A 21,050-nucleotide genomic window follows, 5' to 3' on the forward strand; every position below is an offset into this window, starting at 1 on the left:
AGTATTTCTACATTGCAGAATTGATACTTTTTTTTATTTTAAGTAAAAATGTTAGTACTTTTTCCACCACTGACACGCGCTGTTAGCCCTGAAACATGACAAGACGTCACTTTCTCCATTTACGGCCCGTACATCTACATAAACGTTCAAATTTCAAATATAAAGTGCTTAACCCATGGCCACTTATGTTGCAATTGTGTTTGGCCCCTCAAAAGTACCCGTATGTTCCGTATTCTTTAATAAAAAGCATTACAATCCGATCGGTGGCCATTTTCTCATAAAGTTATAGTGTATCAGAGTGCAATACACCTCCCAACCAATAGGGTTACTTGGTTAAAATGACATAGAGAAAATGCGGAGAAAATGGCCACCAATCGGATTAAAATGCTTTTTATTGAACAATACGGAATATACAGATACTTATTCAAGCCCGAGTAGAATTTTAACATCCTTAGGGCGCGCTCCCACCGCACTTTTATTTTACCTCTGGGGCAGAATCTGCCAATGCTTTGTCAATGCAAATGCGTGGATTCTTGGGAAAAATCCGCAAGACCAAGAATCCACGCATTTGCATTGACAAAGCATTGGCAGATTCTGCCCCAGAGGTAAAATAAAAGTGCGGTGGGAGCGCGCCCTTAAGCATGATATAAGCACTTTATATTTGAAATCTGAACGTTTATGTAGATGTACGGTCGTAAATAGAGAAAGTGCAAACACCAGTTTGAAGTTCATCCATGACGCTCGTGACAGACGAGCGTCGTGTATCCATGGCTAGTGCGTTGTATGCAAATTCGTTGCTACTATGGCAATCGTCACGTAAATACGTAGAGCCTAACAGGAAAAGGAAGTAATCAGTCAGCCATCGGAGCTGAACTTAGACAACACAACAACACAACAAGTGCCTTAAAGTTGAAAAAGACACAATGGGAACAACAGCGAGCCAACTGGGGAAGGATGTGTTGAATGAGTATCAAGTAAGTAACAAACAGAACGTTGATGTGTCGTAAACACTGCTTTTTGGGTTAAGAAAACTTTACTGCTCAACTATCTTTTCCAAGCAACAGCAAAAAAAACATTGAAAATTATCTCACATAGAATTATCAAGTTGTATTATATATGAGAGTATTGTTGCTTGGAAGTTACCAAAAGTACATTTGAGAACTTTGTGTGGTGACAGTTGTCACCATGGTGGAAGAAGTAGCAACATGTTTTACTTAAGTAAAAGTATCAATACCACAATGTAGAAATACTCTTTTACAAGTAAAAGTACGGTATTCAAAATTGATAAAAAAGTACAGAAGTATTGGGATCAAAATGTATTTAAAGTACCAAAAGTAGAAAGTACTCATTATGCAGAATGTCCCATTTCACAAGTTTTCAAATGTATACAAATCTTTTGAAAATAGCAGATCTACAAGCTCATTTGAGCTTGTAGATTGTCTATTTTCAAATGGCCAAAATGTATATAGGGCTGAAGTGGGTAATGTATGTTGTGTAATAATAATCAAACTCTACAAAGTAACTAGTAACTCACGTTTTCATATACTTGTAATGGAGTAAAAGCCTCTGAGATGTAGTGGAGTAGAAGTAAAAGTATTGAAAATTGGAAATACTCCAGTAAAGTAGAAATAACTCAACATTGTACTTAAGTAGAGTACTTGAGTAAATGTGCTTAGTTACTTTACACCACTGACCAAAAGTGCATTTGAGAACTTTGTGTGGTGACAGTTGTCAGCATAACGATCACTTTTACAGCTGTCAAATATGTTACAGTAGGAAATAATTAATTCTGCCTTCACATAAGTGTTTATAGTTGATTTTATGTAAATGTCCTTATTTTTCATCTTGAGTTATTTATTGTAATCAAGTCATGATTCAGGCCTGGGCGTGTCATACGCATATGTCATATCCTGTGATTCTTTTATTTTCAGGAGTTGACATTTCTAACCAAGCAGGAAATTCTTCTGTAAGTAACGTGTGACTGCATGTCATGTTGACATTATTATTCTACAAACATACTAGCCTAGTAGCCTTGGATCAAGACATCAGACAGAGGTTTCTTTTATCGAGTCTTACATTATAAACCTCTCTGACAGACAGATCCAAGGCTGTAAACATGCTTGCTGCCAGTGGTGGAAAAAGTACTACATTTCTTTACTTAAGTAAAAGTATCAATACTGTATTGTAGAAACACTCTGTTACAAGTAAAAGTCCGGTAATCAAAATTTACAAAAGTATTGGCATCGAAATATATTTAAAGGAGTAGTTCACCCAAAAATAGCATATTTTCTATCAATTACACACGCCATGAAGCCTTGAATTCATGGAGATATTTTAGTTTTTGTTGCATTTTTGAGCCAATAATTAGATGACCGGGTCATCGGTCAGTAGGAGACTCAGTAGGAGACTTTTGAGTCTCCGCCGCTCATCAAATTATTGGCTTAAGAAATCTCCATGAATTCAAGGCTTTATGGGGTGTGTAATTGATAGAAAATAAGTTTTTTTTGGGGGTGAACTACTCCCTTTAAAGTACCAAAAGTAAAAGTACTCATTATGCCGTTTCACAAGGTATCATATGTATAAAATTGATTAAAATCTTTTGAAAACAGCGGATCTACAAGCTCACGACGTGTCGCATCGTGTTGTGAGCTTGTAGATCGGCCATTTTCAAATAGCCAAAGTTTAAATAAGGCTGAAGTGGTTAATGTACGTATTGTAATAATAATGAAAATTTACAAAGTAACTAGTAACTAAAGTTTTCAAATAATTGTAGTGGAGTAAAAAAAATATTTGCCTCTGAGATGTAGTGGAGTAGAAGTGAAAGTATTGAAAATTGGAAATACTTAAGTACAAAGTACTTTTACTTTACTGAAGTACAATACTTGCATAAATGTACTTAGTTACTTTCCACCACCGCTTGCTGCTATAACGACGACCCATCCCTATAATATTTATAAGTTTGCTTGGTGGCTGCTTTATATGCCTGAATACATCTTTTTTTTGTTTAGTGCATACAAGCGTTTCAATGAACTCATTATCAAAGAAGGCAAAGACGGTGGAATTGAAAACCCCCCCAGTGTGTCAATGGGGACCATTCTTACACTGCCAGAACTCAAGGTAAAACACAGATACAAATGATAAATTGTGTGGTTAAAAAGAGCTACCTACGGTTATTATAAGTGCTAATTGACCATGTATTCTTTTTTAGTTGGTCGGTCTTCTCCTGAGTTTGGTGTTGTGTAAAGAGGAAGCATATTTAGGTATTTATAACACTGATAACGTATGCCTGACCCTTGTACTCTTTTTGCCAACTTATACTCCCACAGTCCAACCCTTTCAGAGTGAGAATCTGTCAGGTATTCTCGACATCCGACGCCAAGGATGGAAGTCTCACCTTTGAGGACTTCCTGGATCTGCTGAGTGCCTTCAGTGACTCGGCTACTCTGGAAATCAAGTCCCACTATGCATTCCGCATTTTTGGTAATCACGTTCGTACAGTTCACTAGTGCTGCAACTATCGATTATCATCTTAGTGGTTATTCTATGTTTCACTTTTTTGATTAATCGAATAATCAATAATCTTGAAAAGTGTTTTATAATTATTCCTTTATTTTTTATATATCAACGAATGACATGAAAAAATTAATGGATTTTTTATAATCGACTACATTTATTAGTCTAACTATGTAAGCCGTGGTGGTCACACACAAATAGACAACCATTGCGACGTGTTTATATTGTAGATCTGCTATTTTCCTTTTATTAAACTCGAATTTCTTTTTAATAACAGATTAAATTGATTAGTTGGCACCCGTACATTTCATTGTTTCATTGTTGATTGTCAGATTGAAGATTGATGCCGGTACAGCGGTTTAATGTGGGTTTCTATTATTTATTTAGACTTTGATGACGATGGCACACTGGATCAGGGAGACCTGGAGAAACTGGTAAACTGTCTGACTGGTGAGACGGACGACACAAGACTGACCTCTGAAGAAATGAGACAGCTCATTAGCAATGTGAGTTCAGTTATGCTTCTCCTTTCTAGAAACATTGGCAGGATAAGGGCACGGTCACACCGCACCTTTATTCTACCTATGAGGGCGGATTCTGCCAATGCAATGCATTCAATTGGAAGGGCACGCTCCCACCGCACTTTTATTTTACCTCTGGGGCGGAATCTGCCAATGCTTTGTCAATGCAAATGCGTGGATTCTTGGGAAAAAATATGCAAGACCATGAATCCACGCATTTGCATTGACAAAGCATTGGCAGAGTCCACCCCAGAGGTAAAATAAAACTGCGGTGGGAGTGCGCCCTAGGAATGGTGCTTTGCTGCCATTTGTGGATTTCTGCAAAAAGAAATTGCTTCATTCCCATTGAAATGCATTGGCAGAATCCACCCTCAGGTAGAATGAAAGTGTGGTGTGACCGTGCCCTAACACGATCTTCTATGCCTTGAGAAACATTTTAGTTGTAGACAGTTGTTATTATCATCTTCTTTTCACTTGGAACACATTCTATATACCTACTTTTCTATGGTCCTGTTTTTTTCCCTTTTTTTTTTTTGCTTAATGTTTCATTTTATTTGGCTTATAAATCACTTGGTAGTTCTGAAAAGCTATGTGAATAAGTAGAAATGAGTTATGATTGTGTCTGTTGGTATAACACAGTGCTTCCCAAACCTTTTCAGCTCCAGACCCAAATGAGAAATTTGGTGTCTCCGAGACCCAAACTTACAAAAATACATTATGAATTAATCATTAATCCTTAGTCGATCTACAAGCTCACAACACATTGCAATGCGAATATTTTGAACATTTCTGGGATTTTGTTTGCCCTGAATATTTCATAAAATATATTTTTGGAAAAAAAGGAAACACAATGGTAAGAAGGTGAAAAAATAGGATATTTATTTTGAAGTCGAGACCCATAAAAACAGATCCACGACCCAAAATGGGGTGTGAACCTCTGTTTGGGAAACACTGGTCTAACAGATTGATATTTTTGTCCAAATCTTAGATTCTTGAAGAGTCAGACATTGACAAGGACGGAACAGTGAATCTCTCAGAGTTTCAACACGTCATTTCAAGATCGCCAGATTTTGTCAGGTGAATAATACTGATTACCGTTTGCACAAAATGTGTATTATATTCATAATGTTAAGTGGTATGACTACTTGGTGGTATATACTTATTCTTTTTTTTTTTCTCCAGTTCTTTCAAGATTGTGCTGTGAAGACAGGATATGGAAACGGATCTGCTATCCTCAATTCTCATATGTCTACTGTTTTTCCATTTCATATAAATTTAGATTTGGTTTGCCTTAATTTATATTTACCTGTGGATTTTTAAGGTCTGAGCTGTATTATGTAATGTCTATGCAATGAAATGCCTTTCCTATAATTTTTATACATAGCGGAAAAATAAAAACATATGTTGTGTACAGTATATGTAAAGATATGTTGTTGTATATGTTTCTCTTTAACTTAATAATTTCTACATATTCTTTCTACACAAGCGAATAAAGTTTCTATCCAAAAGGTTTAATCCAAAAGTCCAAGGTTATTGTGCTCACAACACAAGATGGGAGGTACAAAGTCCATTGTAAATAATAATCAAACTCCCACAGCATTTATTTTAAGATGTAACCACTTCCTCCTTCATCACTGCAGCAAAAGTGTTCCATGTGCCACATACTACATCTACTACACGTAGTCCTTTCTCCTTGAAGAAGTCCACGTGCTGTGGTTCGTCTGAGCTCAATGTGGTCTTGTGTCCTAGCTGGCCATAGTCACCTGTATCAACAATTAAATAAAAAGGTTAGTGATAAAGTTCAACAAGGACTTTACCCACCTAACCCTAGCATCCCTATTTTGGGCATGTCATAAGTGAATCATTTTCCTCCCACAATTTTCAAAAATAGTGAAAATAGCTGAATTACAGGCCCAGCTCATTGCGATGCAACGTGTCAAGAGCTTGTACAGTATATCAGCTATTATCGCAATAGTAAATGCAGGGATAGGTGTGTTTTCTTTCAGCTTATTAATTTGGTTAAAGTTGGTACTGGGAATTATATCTACAGTCACAGGACATTTGCGAGACATGATGAAACAAAAGCTAATTACTTGATGGTTAAAAAAATACATTCTTACCCCAGCCCCAAGTGTAGAGGTCACCAGTGTCTGAAATAAAAAAAAATGTAAAATGAATGATCAAATGACACTGATGGTGATCTGACAAAAAGTTGGGAACAGATTTAGTACAGCTTGTGAGAGGTTTTCTTACCTGTTACTGCTGCAGTGTGTCTGGACCCACAGCTGACCTTGGTGACCTCACATGAGGGATAAATGTCCAACAGGGCTGGGAACGCCTGGATGGATATGAACACGTCGTTCTGCTCCCCTCCTTCCTGTGTCTCATCACATGTAGTAGATGTGCTGCTGGCATCCTGGCACAATTCTGGTGTATACAGTACAGGTAGTTTCTATTTACTGTTGAAGCTTAAATCTGTAACTTACTCACTTAATTAATAAAACATTAAAGGGGGAGTAAATGATACGTTTTTGTAAAAAAAAAAAAGAAAACATATTATAAAGAATCCTTTTTGTTGAGTGGTAGATGTTTGGTCTCCCACATGCATTGGAGACCCGGGTTCAAATCGTGTTTGTTACACTTACCTCTCTCTCCCTTGCAAGAGGACATAACATGCAAGGGTTGAAGCTTAAAACCAGAGGTGGGCAACGATATATTTTTGATCTACCGGCAGATCAGGGCGAGTACATCAAGCAGACAATTTAAAAAACCCAGATGAAAGATGTCCATTTTTCTTTGGAAGTGCATAAAACTTTTCGCAAAAGATTAATTGATTAGCTTATTCTGTGTTTTCATTATTCTGATTAGCAGCTAAGCTGTGAATATGTTCACTGTCAGGAGTGTCAGCAAGGCTGGCAATGGTAGATTTTTCTAACCTTAGAAGAGGTAAAGTGGATCATATCATATGCTCAAAAAGGTTGCCCACCTCATTTAACCACTTTAACCCTATACTAACTTTGTTGCCCAGAGTTCCCCAGGTTTTTTTTCCTTCCTACTGTAAGCAAATCTCCTAGCCCAAAATAGCAGATCTACAAGCTCACAACATGCTGCAATGTGTTGCATTGTGAGCACGCAGTTCAGCTATTTTTGCGGAATGTTCACCTATTTCCCTATTCGCCTAGTATGACATGCCCAGAATAGGCAATTGAATGAATAGACTAACCTGGTCGCTGGCTCCTTCCGTGCTGCTCTTTTCGTAGAGTCTGTGATGGGAGGCCGAGCTGGCCACTCTCATTCCAACCCCACATATACAGGTCACCCCCAGCTGTTGACACAATTGGTCTACATTAATTCCCCTGATGCATTCCTTTTTGGGCATAAATCTATGCTTTGTTACTCTTAAGCCCAATTTATACTTAATCATATGATGGTATCGTGCGCCGAACATGGCCGACCTACTTGTACTGTACTGTTGAATGTGCGCATAAATGAGGCATTCGTCTTACCACTTATGCAGGCAGAGTGCCAGCCTCCAGCAGCCACAAAGCTCATTGGCAACCCCAAGAGAGCCTCAACCGCCCTGGGCTCCTGCTCAGGACTGAGAACTTCATGCCCCAACTGACCGTGGCTATGAATAAAAAACAAACACACAACTGATGGCAGGTTGAACAACACAATAGTCTGTTAAAGCTAGGCACTCGGGGCTAATACCTAAAAATATAAAAATCATTTCTGGACTTGTACCTTTACCTGCCTGACCCCCAGGTGTACATCGCTCCGGTTGCACTGAGAAGTAAGGCATGCTCGGCCCCCAGTGCTAGACGGACGGCCTTCAGCTGAGGAGATAGAGGGCGATAGAGGGGAGGTTTTGCGGCTATGTATCCCCCTGGGACTAATGGTAGATGAAGTGAGGTCTCTACAATAAGAAAAGAGAGAATAGACGGTTGAAATGCATATTATCATTTAATAGAACTCTAGTAGGCTAGATGTCATATATTGACACATAAATACAAATTTCATCATAAAATCCTCAGTTTTAATTTACTCACTCTCAGAGTGTACAAATGGAACCAAGTGGACGGTCCATTTTGTTCCATTTGTACACTCTGAGAGTTAAATTAACATTCAGGATATAATTAGAGAGTAGGCTACCAGATTCCTCTGACTGTGTTTTCATGTCCATGCTCCAAACAGGTGTCTTGTCGTTGTCCTCGGTTTTCCAGGACTCTATTCTGTCTGGGAAAGCCAGTGTCACATATTCTTCACTTATCTGAGCATCCTTGCATCCATGGCAACCTGCGTCTGTCACTCCTCCTCCTCCTCCTGAGCCAAACCCCGACAGGCACACACGACCATCATCTAAACAAAAAGTCAATTATAAGATACATTTTAGAATACACCAGTGGTGGAAAGTAACTAAGTACATTTGCTCAAGTACTGTACTTAAGTCCAATTTTGTGGCATTTTTACTTTACTTGAGTATTTCCAATTTTCTTTACTTTATTTTACTTTTACTCCACTACAATTATTTTAAATTCTTAGTTACTTTGTAAATTTTGATTACTATTTCCAAACATGAATTAACCACTTGAGCCCTATATACATCCGAAATATATACTTCCACTATTTTCAAAATACATTGGGGACATTCTGCACAATGAATAAGTACTTTTACTTTTGGTACTGTAAGTATATTTTGATGCCGATACTTTTGTACTTTTATTCAAGTACATTTTTAATACTGGACTTTTACATGTAACAGAGTATTTCTATTTACGTATTAGAAATGTGAGTAGGCTACTTCTTACACCACTGGAATGCAGGCTCTCTAACTTTTACCAAAATGCAATCATAATTATTCTTTTTTGTATTATTTATATATAAATTGTAGCGACCCGAATATATAGGCTGTAATAAACAGTCTGTTACCTTCTAAATACACAGATGCTCTCCGGCTCCAGCTGGCTCTGATCAGACTAATGTTTCTTCTCTTGTGGGTGTCTTGTTGACATCTGGATGCATCCACATCAACATGGTCTTTAATACTGGTTGGAATCAGCACCTTGACGGTATTACAACCCTCGTCTCCTTTTAACTTCTCATTACTATTATCACATATTTGTCCGAAAGCGTTGAAACCAAATCCAAACCAGTTCATCGGTGCAACTTATTAATCTATCTCCTGCATATATACAGCCGCCAGTGTTTGCAATGATGCGATCGTTCATAGCGCAGTTTCCCGCAAAGTTTATACCCCTTTGAATATGGTGGTATGGATTACGCATGCGCCAAATGTATTGCTGCCAGTGGCGTTGCTAGGCAACGCTATCAGCGTTGCCATGTTTTGTGAGAGAAATAAGCGACCAGGTCTAGGACAACAAGCCCAAAAGAAGCAACTAAGCCACAGGAGCACTTTATAAATAGCCGATCTACAAGCTCATAACGTGTCGCGAGCTTGTATATCTACTATTTTCAAAAAATCGTGTAATAAAATGTGGAATATTTGGAATATTTTTGAAACAATCTAACAACACAAGAAATGCTCCCTGGGCCCTGGCACAAAACATTTTCATGAAAATATTTGAGAACCACTGGTTTAAATAATAATAATTGTTTTTGGAAGCAAGCCTAAATAAGCAAGTAGGCCTACACTTTAGAAACAAGCCCAAAAAACCGAAACCCGCAACTACCAATTTTTACAAGCAACTTTACAGAAAGGTAAGCCCAAAGTCGCTTATAATAAGCAGACATGGCAACGCTGCTTTTTACCCCTTCTGCCGTTTTGGGGCCAAATGATGCCCTTATTTTTAACTCTATGATGTCAGCCAACAGCAAAAGTTACTAAAGTGGAGTTGAGTGAATTGGCTACTTATTATTATTTTTTTTTAAATAATTAAATTGTGACCATAACATTTCAGTGTTTTTATATCAAACAATGTGCAAATAAGTATTGCTTGCTATTCAATAACAGTTTGTATTAGTTACGTTTTTGTTGTTGAACACTTTACAAATCAAAGTTTATCAATGTTTTATCATTTGAGAGCAATCATTTATTCTTCCATTTTCCACTTTCTCTCATGTAACTCCACATACCCCTAGGGGTACACATATCCCCATTTGAGAAACACTGATCTGATCTCACCTGCTGATATTCACAAACTGCAAAAGGAAATAAAGTAAACCCATTTATAATGCTTATCGTCTGTCGGGTGGAAACCTCATATGTCCAAAGCTTACTTTTCAGGATTCAAATTCAAAAGTAGCAGATCCCGTGTTTAGAGTTTGTGGATCTGCTACTTTTGATGCTTTTGTGTGACGCTGTAGTATTATCAAGTAGGTTATTAATTTACGAAAAAACACAAAAAGTTAGAATATGGAGATGAGGTTTCTGCCCGAAAAGGTCTATGCAGTGACAACAGAGTTCAACATGAGTGAAATAATAGCAGCTTCACAAATTTTATTATGCTTTAAGTTTACAATGCAAACAGCAAATGTTGGAAATGTAGTGTGGAGTATAAATTATTTAAAAAACAAAACATCCTTTTATATTCGTCACAGAGGGTAAATATGCATAGTGTGACTGTGGTGCAAAAGAAAATACCTGTCAATATTATCAGGGGAACAGGAATACAAGGTAAAAAAAAATATTTTGGTCTCCAAGTCGAATGATACACTTGTGCTTGATGAACATGATTCTAGTGAAAACAGGCACGAGCAGTTGTCATTATAAGACTTTTCACAACCACTTCAATAAAATCCTCATTATGAAAAAAATACTCAGTTCCTCTGTTTTTCATGATTCTTGGTGTTGACGTAAGACATGTCAAGCATTGGAATAATTCATACACACCCAGAATGAGTGACAAAGCTGGAAAAGGAAATAATTCCTATGGTCCCAGTTATTTTTGCAATAGGTACAGTATCTGTGCACTCCAATAATAACCCATGTCCACACACTGTCAGTTGGTCCTTAGGCCTTCTCTCCATTTTCTTCCTCTGATCTCTTAATGATGCCGTACTCTATAGCCGTGTCCAGACAGCCCTGAGCTAGCTTGGAGATAGCCTCTTGTTCTTGTCCTCCCTTGGCCATGACAGAGAGGATCTCCAGCGTCTCGCTCTCCATCAGTGTCTCAGCCAGACTCTTCTCTGCCTGCATCAAGTTGAGAACGATGGCGACCCCGCGGTGACGCAGGTCCACCGTTGTCACTAGAAGCAGGGCCTGCAGGATCGTCAGCCACTGGCTAGTCTGAAAGACAAGACACAAAATAAACTCACAAGGGACTCTTAAACACACAAACCTTAAAGCTTTGCAGACCAGAGTCCCGCAGGGCTCTACAATATACTAGGCTCCCTTCTGTTTTTGCTCTACACTAAATATCTTCACAGAAAATAGCTGAGCTAGGCACCCTGACCAACCGGTAGGAGTCGCTAGTGCAGTGACAGATCACCCTCCCCACCTGACTTTACTCCTGCGAACAGGGGGGGGGGCAGTTGTGTCCATGGAGGATTAAAACCCCTAGCCTCAGTGGTGGTGGGCAGTAACGTTTCACCTGCTGAGTGTCTCACATTGGCTATTTTGATTTGATCTTACTTCATACACCCCCCCTCCCTCCTTCTTTACTTACGGTTTCAGGAATGCGAGTGCAAATCTCAGGCTGCTGAGCAGTCAGCATGGCCAGACCTCCTGCAGCAGCTTTCCTAAGCCTCTCATCTTCCTCTCCACAGTAGAGCACAAGCAACTTCAGACGGTCATTCTCTTTGGCCAGGAACAGCTCCTGCACCTAGAGCACCAAGAGCAGCCACATTTCCATTACACAGTAAAAATCAAACATATACAGTATACATATACACTTTTCCCACAAATTGAAAATCCCAAAGCTCAGTGATTTCTGCGTGCGTCTTACCTCGGTGCTCAGAATGAGATTACACATGCACTCAGTGGCGGCCGCTCGGAGAAGGTCGTGGTCGTCAAACATGTAGCCTTCAATTTTTGGTACAGCTTTCTCCTTGATGATTTTTTGCCTGTGAAACCGTGTTCCAACGTTAAACACAAGCTCTCTAAATATTTATGTAAATCTTGTTGGTAGCACAATTATTATTCTCATTCTATTAAACTGGTCAATGTATATACAATGTATGTGTTTTCTAAGGAGAGACCTCCCCCTAGTGGCTGACCTGAGCCTCTCGCTGATGCCGCCCAGATTGGTGAGGGCCATGAGAGCCTCAAAATTCTGCAGCCCCGTGCATTCCAGAGTCAGAAGACTGACAAGGGGTCGCACCACTTCATAAATCTGAAAACACAAGAGAGAGCGAGATGTTTTCTCAATGAAGGTTTTTACAGCACAGTAACTAATATATTTAACTGAAGTGGCAAATATTACAGCATCCCCCGCTCACCCTTTCTCCTGGGAATCCAATCTCGGGGTTGGTGGTGATCACAAGTTTTGCCAGGGCTTGTGCTGCCTTTAGTTTTCCAACATCTGTGCCCTCGGATGCCAGTGGGATCAGAGCCTGCAGAGGAAAAAGATCAACAGGAATGAGGCTCTATTCCGACACTGGATCAAGCTCCAAAGGGTATTATTTATTACCACCTCACCCGGGGTGGTAATAAATAATACCTTTGGAGCTTGATACGGTGTGTGGACTGTATTATTTTATGATGTTTGCTTCTGTCCAGCACCTGGCTTTTTAAGCTGTGGATGTGCTTGCTTTATTTACTTATATTCTGACAGTATGTGCCTAGGTGGCATAATAATGGATCAGGGTGCTCTAACCTTTCCTCCGCCGTGTGCCACCACCGTGCCTCGTTCTTCCTGCTGCTCCACCAAAGCCAAGAACACCCTACAGTGAGAAACGAAAATGGATAAAAATCCTGCAAAGACAAGGAGAGGAGCTGAAAGGAGGTCAGTTACAGTTATGTGATGCCTACCTGGAGATGCACTCCCTGCAAGAGTCTGTGAGGGCAGGACTCTCCTGTTTGACCATACACACCAACGCGGAAACCACACCAGCCTGCAGCAGTTTCAGCAACCTCTTCTCCACGAAGGAAGGGGCATCCTGACAGATGAAACAGAACTTGTTCAAACTGCAATCGATGCAATCCGTTGTGAGCTTGTAGATATCAACTACAGAACTCACAGAGAACCAAGTGGCTACAATAAAAAAAATGACAGCACCTTGGGGTGTTCTTTTGGGATGTGCTGCTTTGCGTATTCGGCCAGCTGCACCATCTGAGGGTCTGGCTTCTCCACGTCGTAGCTGTTAGAGCAGTTCACCAATGTGGAGCCCACTGCAAACAGCACCGTTTTGTCTTCAGACTGCGAGAACGTAAAGCACACATATTTAGTCACGATGGAAATATATATATATATATATATATATTTGAAATAATCACTACAAAAACTTGCAATGATCATAATGCAAAGACTGTGCAACCTTAGCAAGTTCAAACATGGCTTGAAGAGCATTCTTGTCCTGCACCAAATCCTCCTTCACATCAGCATCAAATGTGAGGTATGCCAGGCCTTCTACTGCCCACCGACGAGAGGATGCCGATAGAGACTCATTACATAGCCACCTGAAGCAGAGACATATCATCTGTTATTTTACATTCAAGAAAACAGGACATGACATGTCTTAGACATTTTAGAAATAACATTTCTAGATATTATCCAGAACATACTTCCTGCATTGCTTGGCCAGTTTCAGCGTGGATCCCTCTGCAAACTGCTTCATGCTGAAATCTGTCCCTCCTGCAGATCCCAGTTTACACAAACCCTGTGTCACACAAGCCCAAAAACACAATTACTTCAACTACGTTTACTATATTCTTTGCTCTAACCTTCGATGAGGAACGTAAAACTAGAGATGCTTTTCTGGAGCTCTTACCACTAGTGCCCTCACACGTATCCTGTCATTCTCACTCGTCTTGAAGAGGTCTTTCAGAAGTGCCACGCCGTTGGCTGTGATGAAGGACGCTCTCTTGGCCTTGCCTGCAGCATGGATAAGAGCCTCCACTGCTACCTGCTGGTGGGTTACATCCTTGGAGGCACAGAGAGCTATAACCGCATCCATCATTCCTGACATCTCCAGAGTTCTGTTCCCCACGTCGCTGGGTCCTTGGAGGAGCACCGACACCGTCTGGATGGCCCGCAGCTTGCTCTCCAGATCAAGCCTGCTGAATTGTTGTCTGCAAAGAAAAACAGTTGTAACTCTATTAGTCGTCAAACATTTCCCCATTCATAAATCATTGCAGCAGAGTAGCACTGTAGTCTAAAATAGGGTGACATATATTCAGCCCCTCAAACCGGGACACTTTTGTAGCGAATGTTGAAAACCGGGACATATTAGTGTTTGAGACATTTGTCGGGACACAGCTTGAAATCAGGACAATCCCAGCCAAACTGTGACGTCTGGTCACCCTAGTCTAAAATCTCTCCAGAGAGGATTCTGCTTTGTCCAACAAGGAATTGTGGGCAGTAAACTCACTGGACATATTCCTCTGATAGTTTGTTGAAGTTGTCCCTCTCTTTGTCACTGTTGAGGTCATCATACAGTTTGCAAAGCAACACAGAGCAGCTCATGTGGGAGTTTTCTGTGAGAGGTGGTCCATCTGAAAGTTCAGGGACTGTTCCTGCCACCACCAGAATCTTCTTCAGGCCTGCAGGAGGAGATAGAGGAATATTTTGATAAAGGTAATCTCTCATAATATCTACCAAATGACTGTCCATCTTTGATGAAGAATTATTTTTGCTGAATTCCCATAAAATACTGACTGAATATACCCACAAAAACAATGTATTCTCATAGTGCATACTCCCTGTATTCATCAAAGAAAGAAACTTTGAGGAATTCAAGAATGTGTGATAGTTTGTCACATACCCTGATCTATCACCCATAATGTGACGGAGTTGTCAGGGTTTTTTCGGGACTTGCGAGGCACTTGTTTGACCAGGAGGTTTATGGCACTGTCTCTGCCAGGGCCCGATACACTAGACGCTGGTATCATCTCCAACAGGTGCCGCAACATGGACCGCAGTTCCTTGGATGGTTCTGTATCAAAATTCACATGGCAAGTTTATGATTAAAATACCAGAGATGGAGAATGCAGAAAATATGTCAAACAGATAAATGATCTGAAATAAGTTTATGGACAGAATTCTTCTGTTTCTCCAAATCCACAAGTCAATTTTACTTCAATTTAGACACGCACACTACTAAAAATCACACTATTGAAAAAAGAAGACAATTCTAATGCTGGTGAGAAAACTGAAGCTGTTGTGGAATCTAGTGGCTCTTCTTTTAGCCGCAGTGTCACATCAAACAGCAGGTTTTGATATTTAAACGTATATGTGCATCATTAGATTCCAATCTCACCAGGGAGGATGGCCTCATCTTTCCCTCTGATCTCTCGGTTCATGCCCTCAGTCAGAGCCTCAAACATCACCTGCAGCAGGTGGCAGGCAGCCAGAGACACAGTGGACGCCTCACATCCCATGACTGCACACAGCTGTTCCATTCCCAGCTCATTCACTATGGCCATGGTCTGGAGAAATGACAATTAGGGGTGAAACAGTTAATCAAAATGTATATACTGTAAATCGATTTAACTGATTATATAAAAAAAATATTGTAATAAATACATCATAAAATAGGGCTTAAATGATTAATCAGACTAATTTTGTCAATTTGTTTTGTTGAAATATAAAAAATGAACTATTTTTTTGTTTTTTTTTACATACTTCTCGATATTCGAAAAAGTAATCAACACACTAATTGCTAAGAAAATAATCTATAGTTACAGCCCTAATGGCAATTGAGATCTACAATCTGACTCTGACAAATGCAACTCCATCTGTCAGCAAACAGCGGACAGGGAATGAGAATGGCAAAAGCAGGAATGGTAAGGAATGGTTTATTTATTATGCTGGAGGGTGATGTATAGGCCTAAATGGGTTGTACGTGTCACTGTGTGCTTTATTGTTTTTGTCTTGTACTGTACGGTATTGTGTATGTATGCTGCTGGTCTGCGTGTCCAAGACAAATTCCTCCCAAGGGAGACAAAATAAAGTAACCTTGAACCTTGTAAGAAAGAACATAAGAATGATATGCCTATTGTTAGGCACACATTCCAGCTGGTCTACAACAAAAGTTATGATCAGTAAATACTTACTCTGGACTGATGCCCTGTACACAACCCCACCAGCGTCCTCAGAGCAGACAGCACCAGCTCCTCCTGCTTGGAACCCAGCAGCCTCTGAAGCAGCTTCACTCCATCATTACGAAAGATCTGCTCAGCACCTGCGTCCTCTCGAGACAACACCACCAGGTTCTGGGCAGCCTAAATTAACGGATAAAGACATGAAAGAGAGGTCCAAATCTAATCAGTGCAATAACAGAGTAAAAGCCTGAGATCCTGAGATATACATAGATATGTATAGATATATAATATATATAAAATACGTCCTATTGAAACGGTAAATGATCTCCGCTCGTCGCCTTGATGTGGACTGTCCAGTTTTTAGAATGCTGCAAGCCATAGTTTGTGTGATTCTGTTGCAACAATTTCGTCTCATCATCACAAACTTTGGTCTGACTAGGCTTTTGTTTAAAGTGTACAAATGGAACCAAATGGACCCATAAGGGCACATTTGGTTCAATTTGTATACTCTTGGAGTTACAGACCATTAAGGGTCCAACACTAGTGAATTTTCCTCTGGAAAGGAACACTTGGTACAAACCTGTCTTTGTTTTGTAGTTGGTGATACAACTGCTGTTTTCTACTGAGCAGCAGGGACTGTATACTGTAGTATCATTGTTTCTATTACTAGGGTTACTGTTAGTTACTGTAGTTAGTTAGTTAGTTAGTTAGTTAGTTAGTTAGTTAACACTGTGTTACACTGATTGTACTGTTTACTGGGAGGAACCTTACCTTTTGCCTATCAGACTCTGTCGCAGATGCATCTAAGAGGAGGGAGAACATCTGCTGAACACGAGCATCTGTGGAGTTTAGCTGCAACGACTACAGGGTAAAGGAGAAAAAGGACAGTTGTTAACAAAAGCTCATCAATTTACAATTTAGCAGATGCTCATAAACCAGAGCGATTTACAGTAATCGCAGGTAAATACGAGGTAATACATCAAATGCATAGAAATAGTCATCTAGGATCATAGGTAAACCAAGAACCTATCATCAATCTAAACAGTATAATATAAAAATAAAAATAAATCTATACATTGAAACACACACTATAGGATGCCAGGTCTACAAATAAGCCTGGATAGTCTACATAACATGCTATCTAAATTAAATTTTATATTTAAAGAAACATCACCTTCTGCTGGATTTGTGCTCCCAATGACCGGAGGAGATCCTGGAATGGTTTGTTTATGGGTTCCAGCTGAGCACACCTCTGTGCATCCATAAATGCCTGGTCTAGGCGACCCAGTTTCTGAAAAGCCTGAGCCCTGCGGAACCTTGCTTTGACATCACCCGGGTCAGTGTCCAGAGCTGTGTGGAGTAAAGACAAGTTGTGTTTATTTAAACAGCACTTTAATACAAGTGTGCATTTCACTTTGACAGAAACAAATAATAATAGAAAGACAATGCAATCGCTTCTGGTGCATCTATACTGTATTAAAGCTACAGTCCCCAATCCGGGTATCTAGCATACGTAGGAAACCAAATGGCTGCCGCTCATGCAAGAGGAAATCTGCCCTTGGCCAGGGGATATATTGGGCTTATGAGCTTCAGGCAGGGCTACTTGTCAACCGTAAGTGTCAACACTGTCACACACATTTCTAAATGGAAGAGTAGCGAGACCACCTCCAACCAACACAAATGTGCTAGTTATATCGTATTAACAGACTTAGCCTTGGATCAAGACTATCATAGATGTATTTTATCGATGCTGACTTTTGCTTTCGCACCTTCGAAAGCAAAAGTCAGCCTCGATAAAATACATCTACGATAGCCTTGATTTGTCTTTTGGGGGAAGGGTGTGCATTCTGTCTAATAATAAAGACTAAAATATGCATCTCTACCTTTCGAGGCATCAGCCTCTGCCTTTTTGTAATCCTCCAGCTTGAGGTAACAAGCACTGCGATTGCGATGGAGAATACCAGTCTCTGTTCCACCATCACTGATCTTCAATGCCTTGGTGTAGCAGCTTATAGCACCCGGCATGTCTCCTGCCTTGAAGAGCCTGTTCCCTTCCTCTCTCATGGCTGCAGGGTCCTACAGGGAAAGAAACGAGTGGGAAAAAGGGAATATAATATAATGATAGTATAAAATACTACTCAAAGAGACTGGTTCTGTAAGTGTAGGACCCGCCGCAGTGGTGTCCGATAAGAACTTAACCGAGATGTGAACCCTGGTGATTAAGAAAGAGTATGGATCTAGGGAGACCTGTACCATGCAGACGTATTTGAGTTGTAAGGGCAAATATCCTGGTTCGTACAGAGGTTGCTGGACTGTCTCCTGGTGGAAGCTGGTCGATGATCTTGAAGGTTCTACTCTTGGGGATAGAGTTGGTTCGGTGTAACACGGACTGCATCTCATCTCAAGGGTACGGTCACCCTTTATATAGTGTTTGGTTGGTGATGAGTCAGCCATATCCATATATGGAGTTTTACATTAGCTCCATATATGGAGCTCTAGATCAACCACGCCCAAATCTGGAGTTTGTGATGTCAGACTTAGATGCCTATCTAAGTCTGACATCACAACTCCTTAATTGGAGTTCTCCATATTTGGGCGTGGTTTATCTCCATGTTGGATAGCTCCATATATGGAGTACCAATATTCAGTGGGTAACAATGGCAACCTATCAAATGCCCATATGATGTGAAAGTGAGTGAAAGCCTTCACAACAGATAGCTATAGCATGACCAGTGGTGGAAAAAGTACTCAATTGTTTTACTTTGGTAAAAGTATCAATACTACAATGTAGAAATCTGTTATAAGTATTAAGTCCAGAATTAAAAATGTACTTGAGTAAAAGTACAAGTATTGGTCAAATGTACTTAAAGTACCAAAAGTAGAAAGTACTCATTATGCAGAATGTCCCATTTCACAAGTTGTCAAATGTGTAACATTTTTGGGAAAATAGCAGATGTAGATTGTAGATCGGCTATTTGAGTAAATGTACTCAGTTACTTTACACCAGTAACACCACTGGGTCCTACAGGGAAAGACACGAGTAGAAAAGAGGGAATATAATATAATACAGCAATAACGTTATTATAGCATGACCACAAAGACATGATATATACATGAAATAGGTGTGCATGTATGGGTGTATGTGCGTGTGTGCGTGCGTGAGTGTGTGTGTGTGTGCGTGTGTGTGTGAGTGAGTGAGTGAGTGATCGCCTAGGTTACTAACGTGTAATGAGATATTATCAATGCAAGGACTTCACATTTTAGTTTATGTATGTATGCTGTTTATCTTACCTTTTGTTTTTCATCAGCGCTCATCTTCAGTGTGTCTCAGGACACAGTATTGTGCCAGATGGAATAATCTGTGTGTTTTATAATCCGTAGTTTAACAAAAACGCATTAAACTTCTGCCAAAATGTGTTATGCTTCCTGGTGTCGGCAGCACGATGATGACGCTTATGTACCAGCCCCGCCTATTTGGATCGCAAGACGGTCATGGCAGATGACCGTCTTGATGATCTTCAAAATAGTGTTTGCACTTTATCTCTTTTTAGTCTGTACATCTACATAAACGTTCACATTTCAAATATAAAGTACTTATTCTATGGCCACAAATGTTATAATCATGTACGGGTCCTCAAAGGTACCTGTATTTTCCGTTTTGTTCAATAAAAAGTATTTTAATCCAATTGGTGGCCATTTTATTATAGAGTAATAATGTATCAGAGTGCAATACACCTCCCAACCAATAGGGTCACGTAATTGAAAGCCGGAGAAAAATAGCCACCAATCAGAATAAAATGCTTTTTATTGAACAATACGGAATATACGGGTACTTCTGAGAACCCGTATAGTATTTTAACATTTGTGGCCATAGGATAAGCACTTTATATTTGACATTTGAACGTTTATGTAGATGTACAGGTTAAAAAGAAAAAAAGTACAAACGCTATTTTGAAAATCATCCATGATATACATGACAGTCATGTATCAGGGCTACAGCCCCGCCCTCCCTTGACGGTGTAGTATGACCATAAAAGGCATAGCTGCAGCACACAGAAGTATCTCTATCTCACATCATGGACCTATTTGGTTACATTTTCATTCAGGGTTGCTAGCAGTGGTGTGAACTGTGAAGTAACCAAGTACATTTACTCAAGTACTGTACTTCAGTACAAATTTGAGGTATTCTTTACTGGAGTTTTTTCCAATTTTCAGTACTTCTACTCCACTACATCTCAGAGGCAAATGATAGACTTTTACTCCACTGCAATTATTTGAAAACGTTAGGTACTGGTTATTGTTTGTTTTTAGATTTGATTATTATTACAAAACATACATTAACTACTTCAGCCATATATGCATTTCGGCCATTTGAAAATAGACATTGAAATGGGACATTCTGCATGATGAGTATAGGCTACTTTCTACTTTTGGTACTTTAAGTATATTTTGATGCCAATACTTTGTACATGTAGAATACTTTGTTACTACTAGTATATTTGTATTCAAAATTATACTTGAGTAAAAGTACAAAGTATTGGAATCAAAATATACTTGCAATAGCTAAAAGTATTAGACTTTTTTTATTTTTCATTTTTGGATTGTAATACATTGATGTGTGATGTCCAGCTGGTAAAGGTGAGGCTGATTTTAATCACTTTCTGCATAATTAAGTAACTAGTAAGTAAAGCTGTCAATAATAGATGCTTTTTAGTAAAATGTGCATTTGCTCCTGAGGTGTAGTGGAGTATATGTGCCAAAAGAAATTAAATACTCAAGTAAAGTAAAAGTACCACATCTCAAAATTGTACTTGAGAAAATTTACTTAGTTACTTTCCACCACGGCTCAACACATT

General features: G+C 39.5%; 3 protein-coding genes across 3 annotated transcripts; 1 reads left to right on the forward strand and 2 right to left on the reverse strand.

Annotated features, from left to right (window-relative positions):
- Positions 1 to 835: 835 nt before the first annotated feature.
- On the forward strand, positions 836 to 5,549 carry cib1 (calcium and integrin binding 1 (calmyrin)). The gene is made up of 7 exons (XM_084060184.1): positions 836 to 974; positions 1,932 to 1,966; positions 3,009 to 3,117; positions 3,327 to 3,480; positions 3,901 to 4,019; positions 5,023 to 5,111; positions 5,217 to 5,549. The coding sequence occupies exons 1-7, from the start codon at positions 924 to 926 to the stop codon at positions 5,236 to 5,238; spliced, it is 579 nt and encodes a 192-aa protein (XP_083916310.1). The 5' UTR covers positions 836 to 923; the 3' UTR covers positions 5,239 to 5,549.
- Positions 5,214 to 9,255, reverse strand: rccd1 (RCC1 domain containing 1). Its single transcript, XM_084060183.1, has 8 exons — positions 8,964 to 9,255; positions 8,187 to 8,393; positions 7,785 to 7,950; positions 7,541 to 7,662; positions 7,258 to 7,359; positions 6,288 to 6,461; positions 6,155 to 6,184; positions 5,214 to 5,797 (listed from the first exon to the last, which is right to left on the reverse strand). Exons 1-8 carry the CDS (start codon positions 9,190 to 9,192, stop codon positions 5,640 to 5,642), a joined length of 1,188 nt encoding a protein of 395 aa, XP_083916309.1. The 5' UTR covers positions 9,193 to 9,255; the 3' UTR covers positions 5,214 to 5,639.
- Positions 9,256 to 10,466: 1,211 nt separating this feature from the next.
- unc45a (unc-45 myosin chaperone A) lies at positions 10,467 to 19,630 on the reverse strand. Its single transcript, XM_084060056.1, has 19 exons — positions 19,486 to 19,630; positions 18,078 to 18,270; positions 17,369 to 17,544; positions 16,966 to 17,055; positions 16,207 to 16,374; positions 15,411 to 15,579; positions 14,916 to 15,086; positions 14,523 to 14,694; positions 13,923 to 14,223; positions 13,717 to 13,811; positions 13,470 to 13,611; positions 13,211 to 13,351; positions 12,964 to 13,091; positions 12,809 to 12,875; positions 12,432 to 12,545; positions 12,210 to 12,325; positions 11,939 to 12,056; positions 11,660 to 11,815; positions 10,467 to 11,280 (listed from the first exon to the last, which is right to left on the reverse strand). Exons 1-19 carry the CDS (start codon positions 19,507 to 19,509, stop codon positions 11,005 to 11,007), a joined length of 2,817 nt encoding a protein of 938 aa, XP_083916182.1. The 5' UTR covers positions 19,510 to 19,630; the 3' UTR covers positions 10,467 to 11,004.
- Between the last annotated feature and the right edge of the window lie 1,420 nt (positions 19,631 to 21,050).

This window comes from Gymnoscopelus microlampas, assembly GCF_963454915.1.
Source record: "Gymnoscopelus microlampas genome assembly, chromosome: 6".
Taxonomy (NCBI): domain Eukaryota; kingdom Metazoa; phylum Chordata; class Actinopteri; order Myctophiformes; family Myctophidae; genus Gymnoscopelus; species Gymnoscopelus microlampas.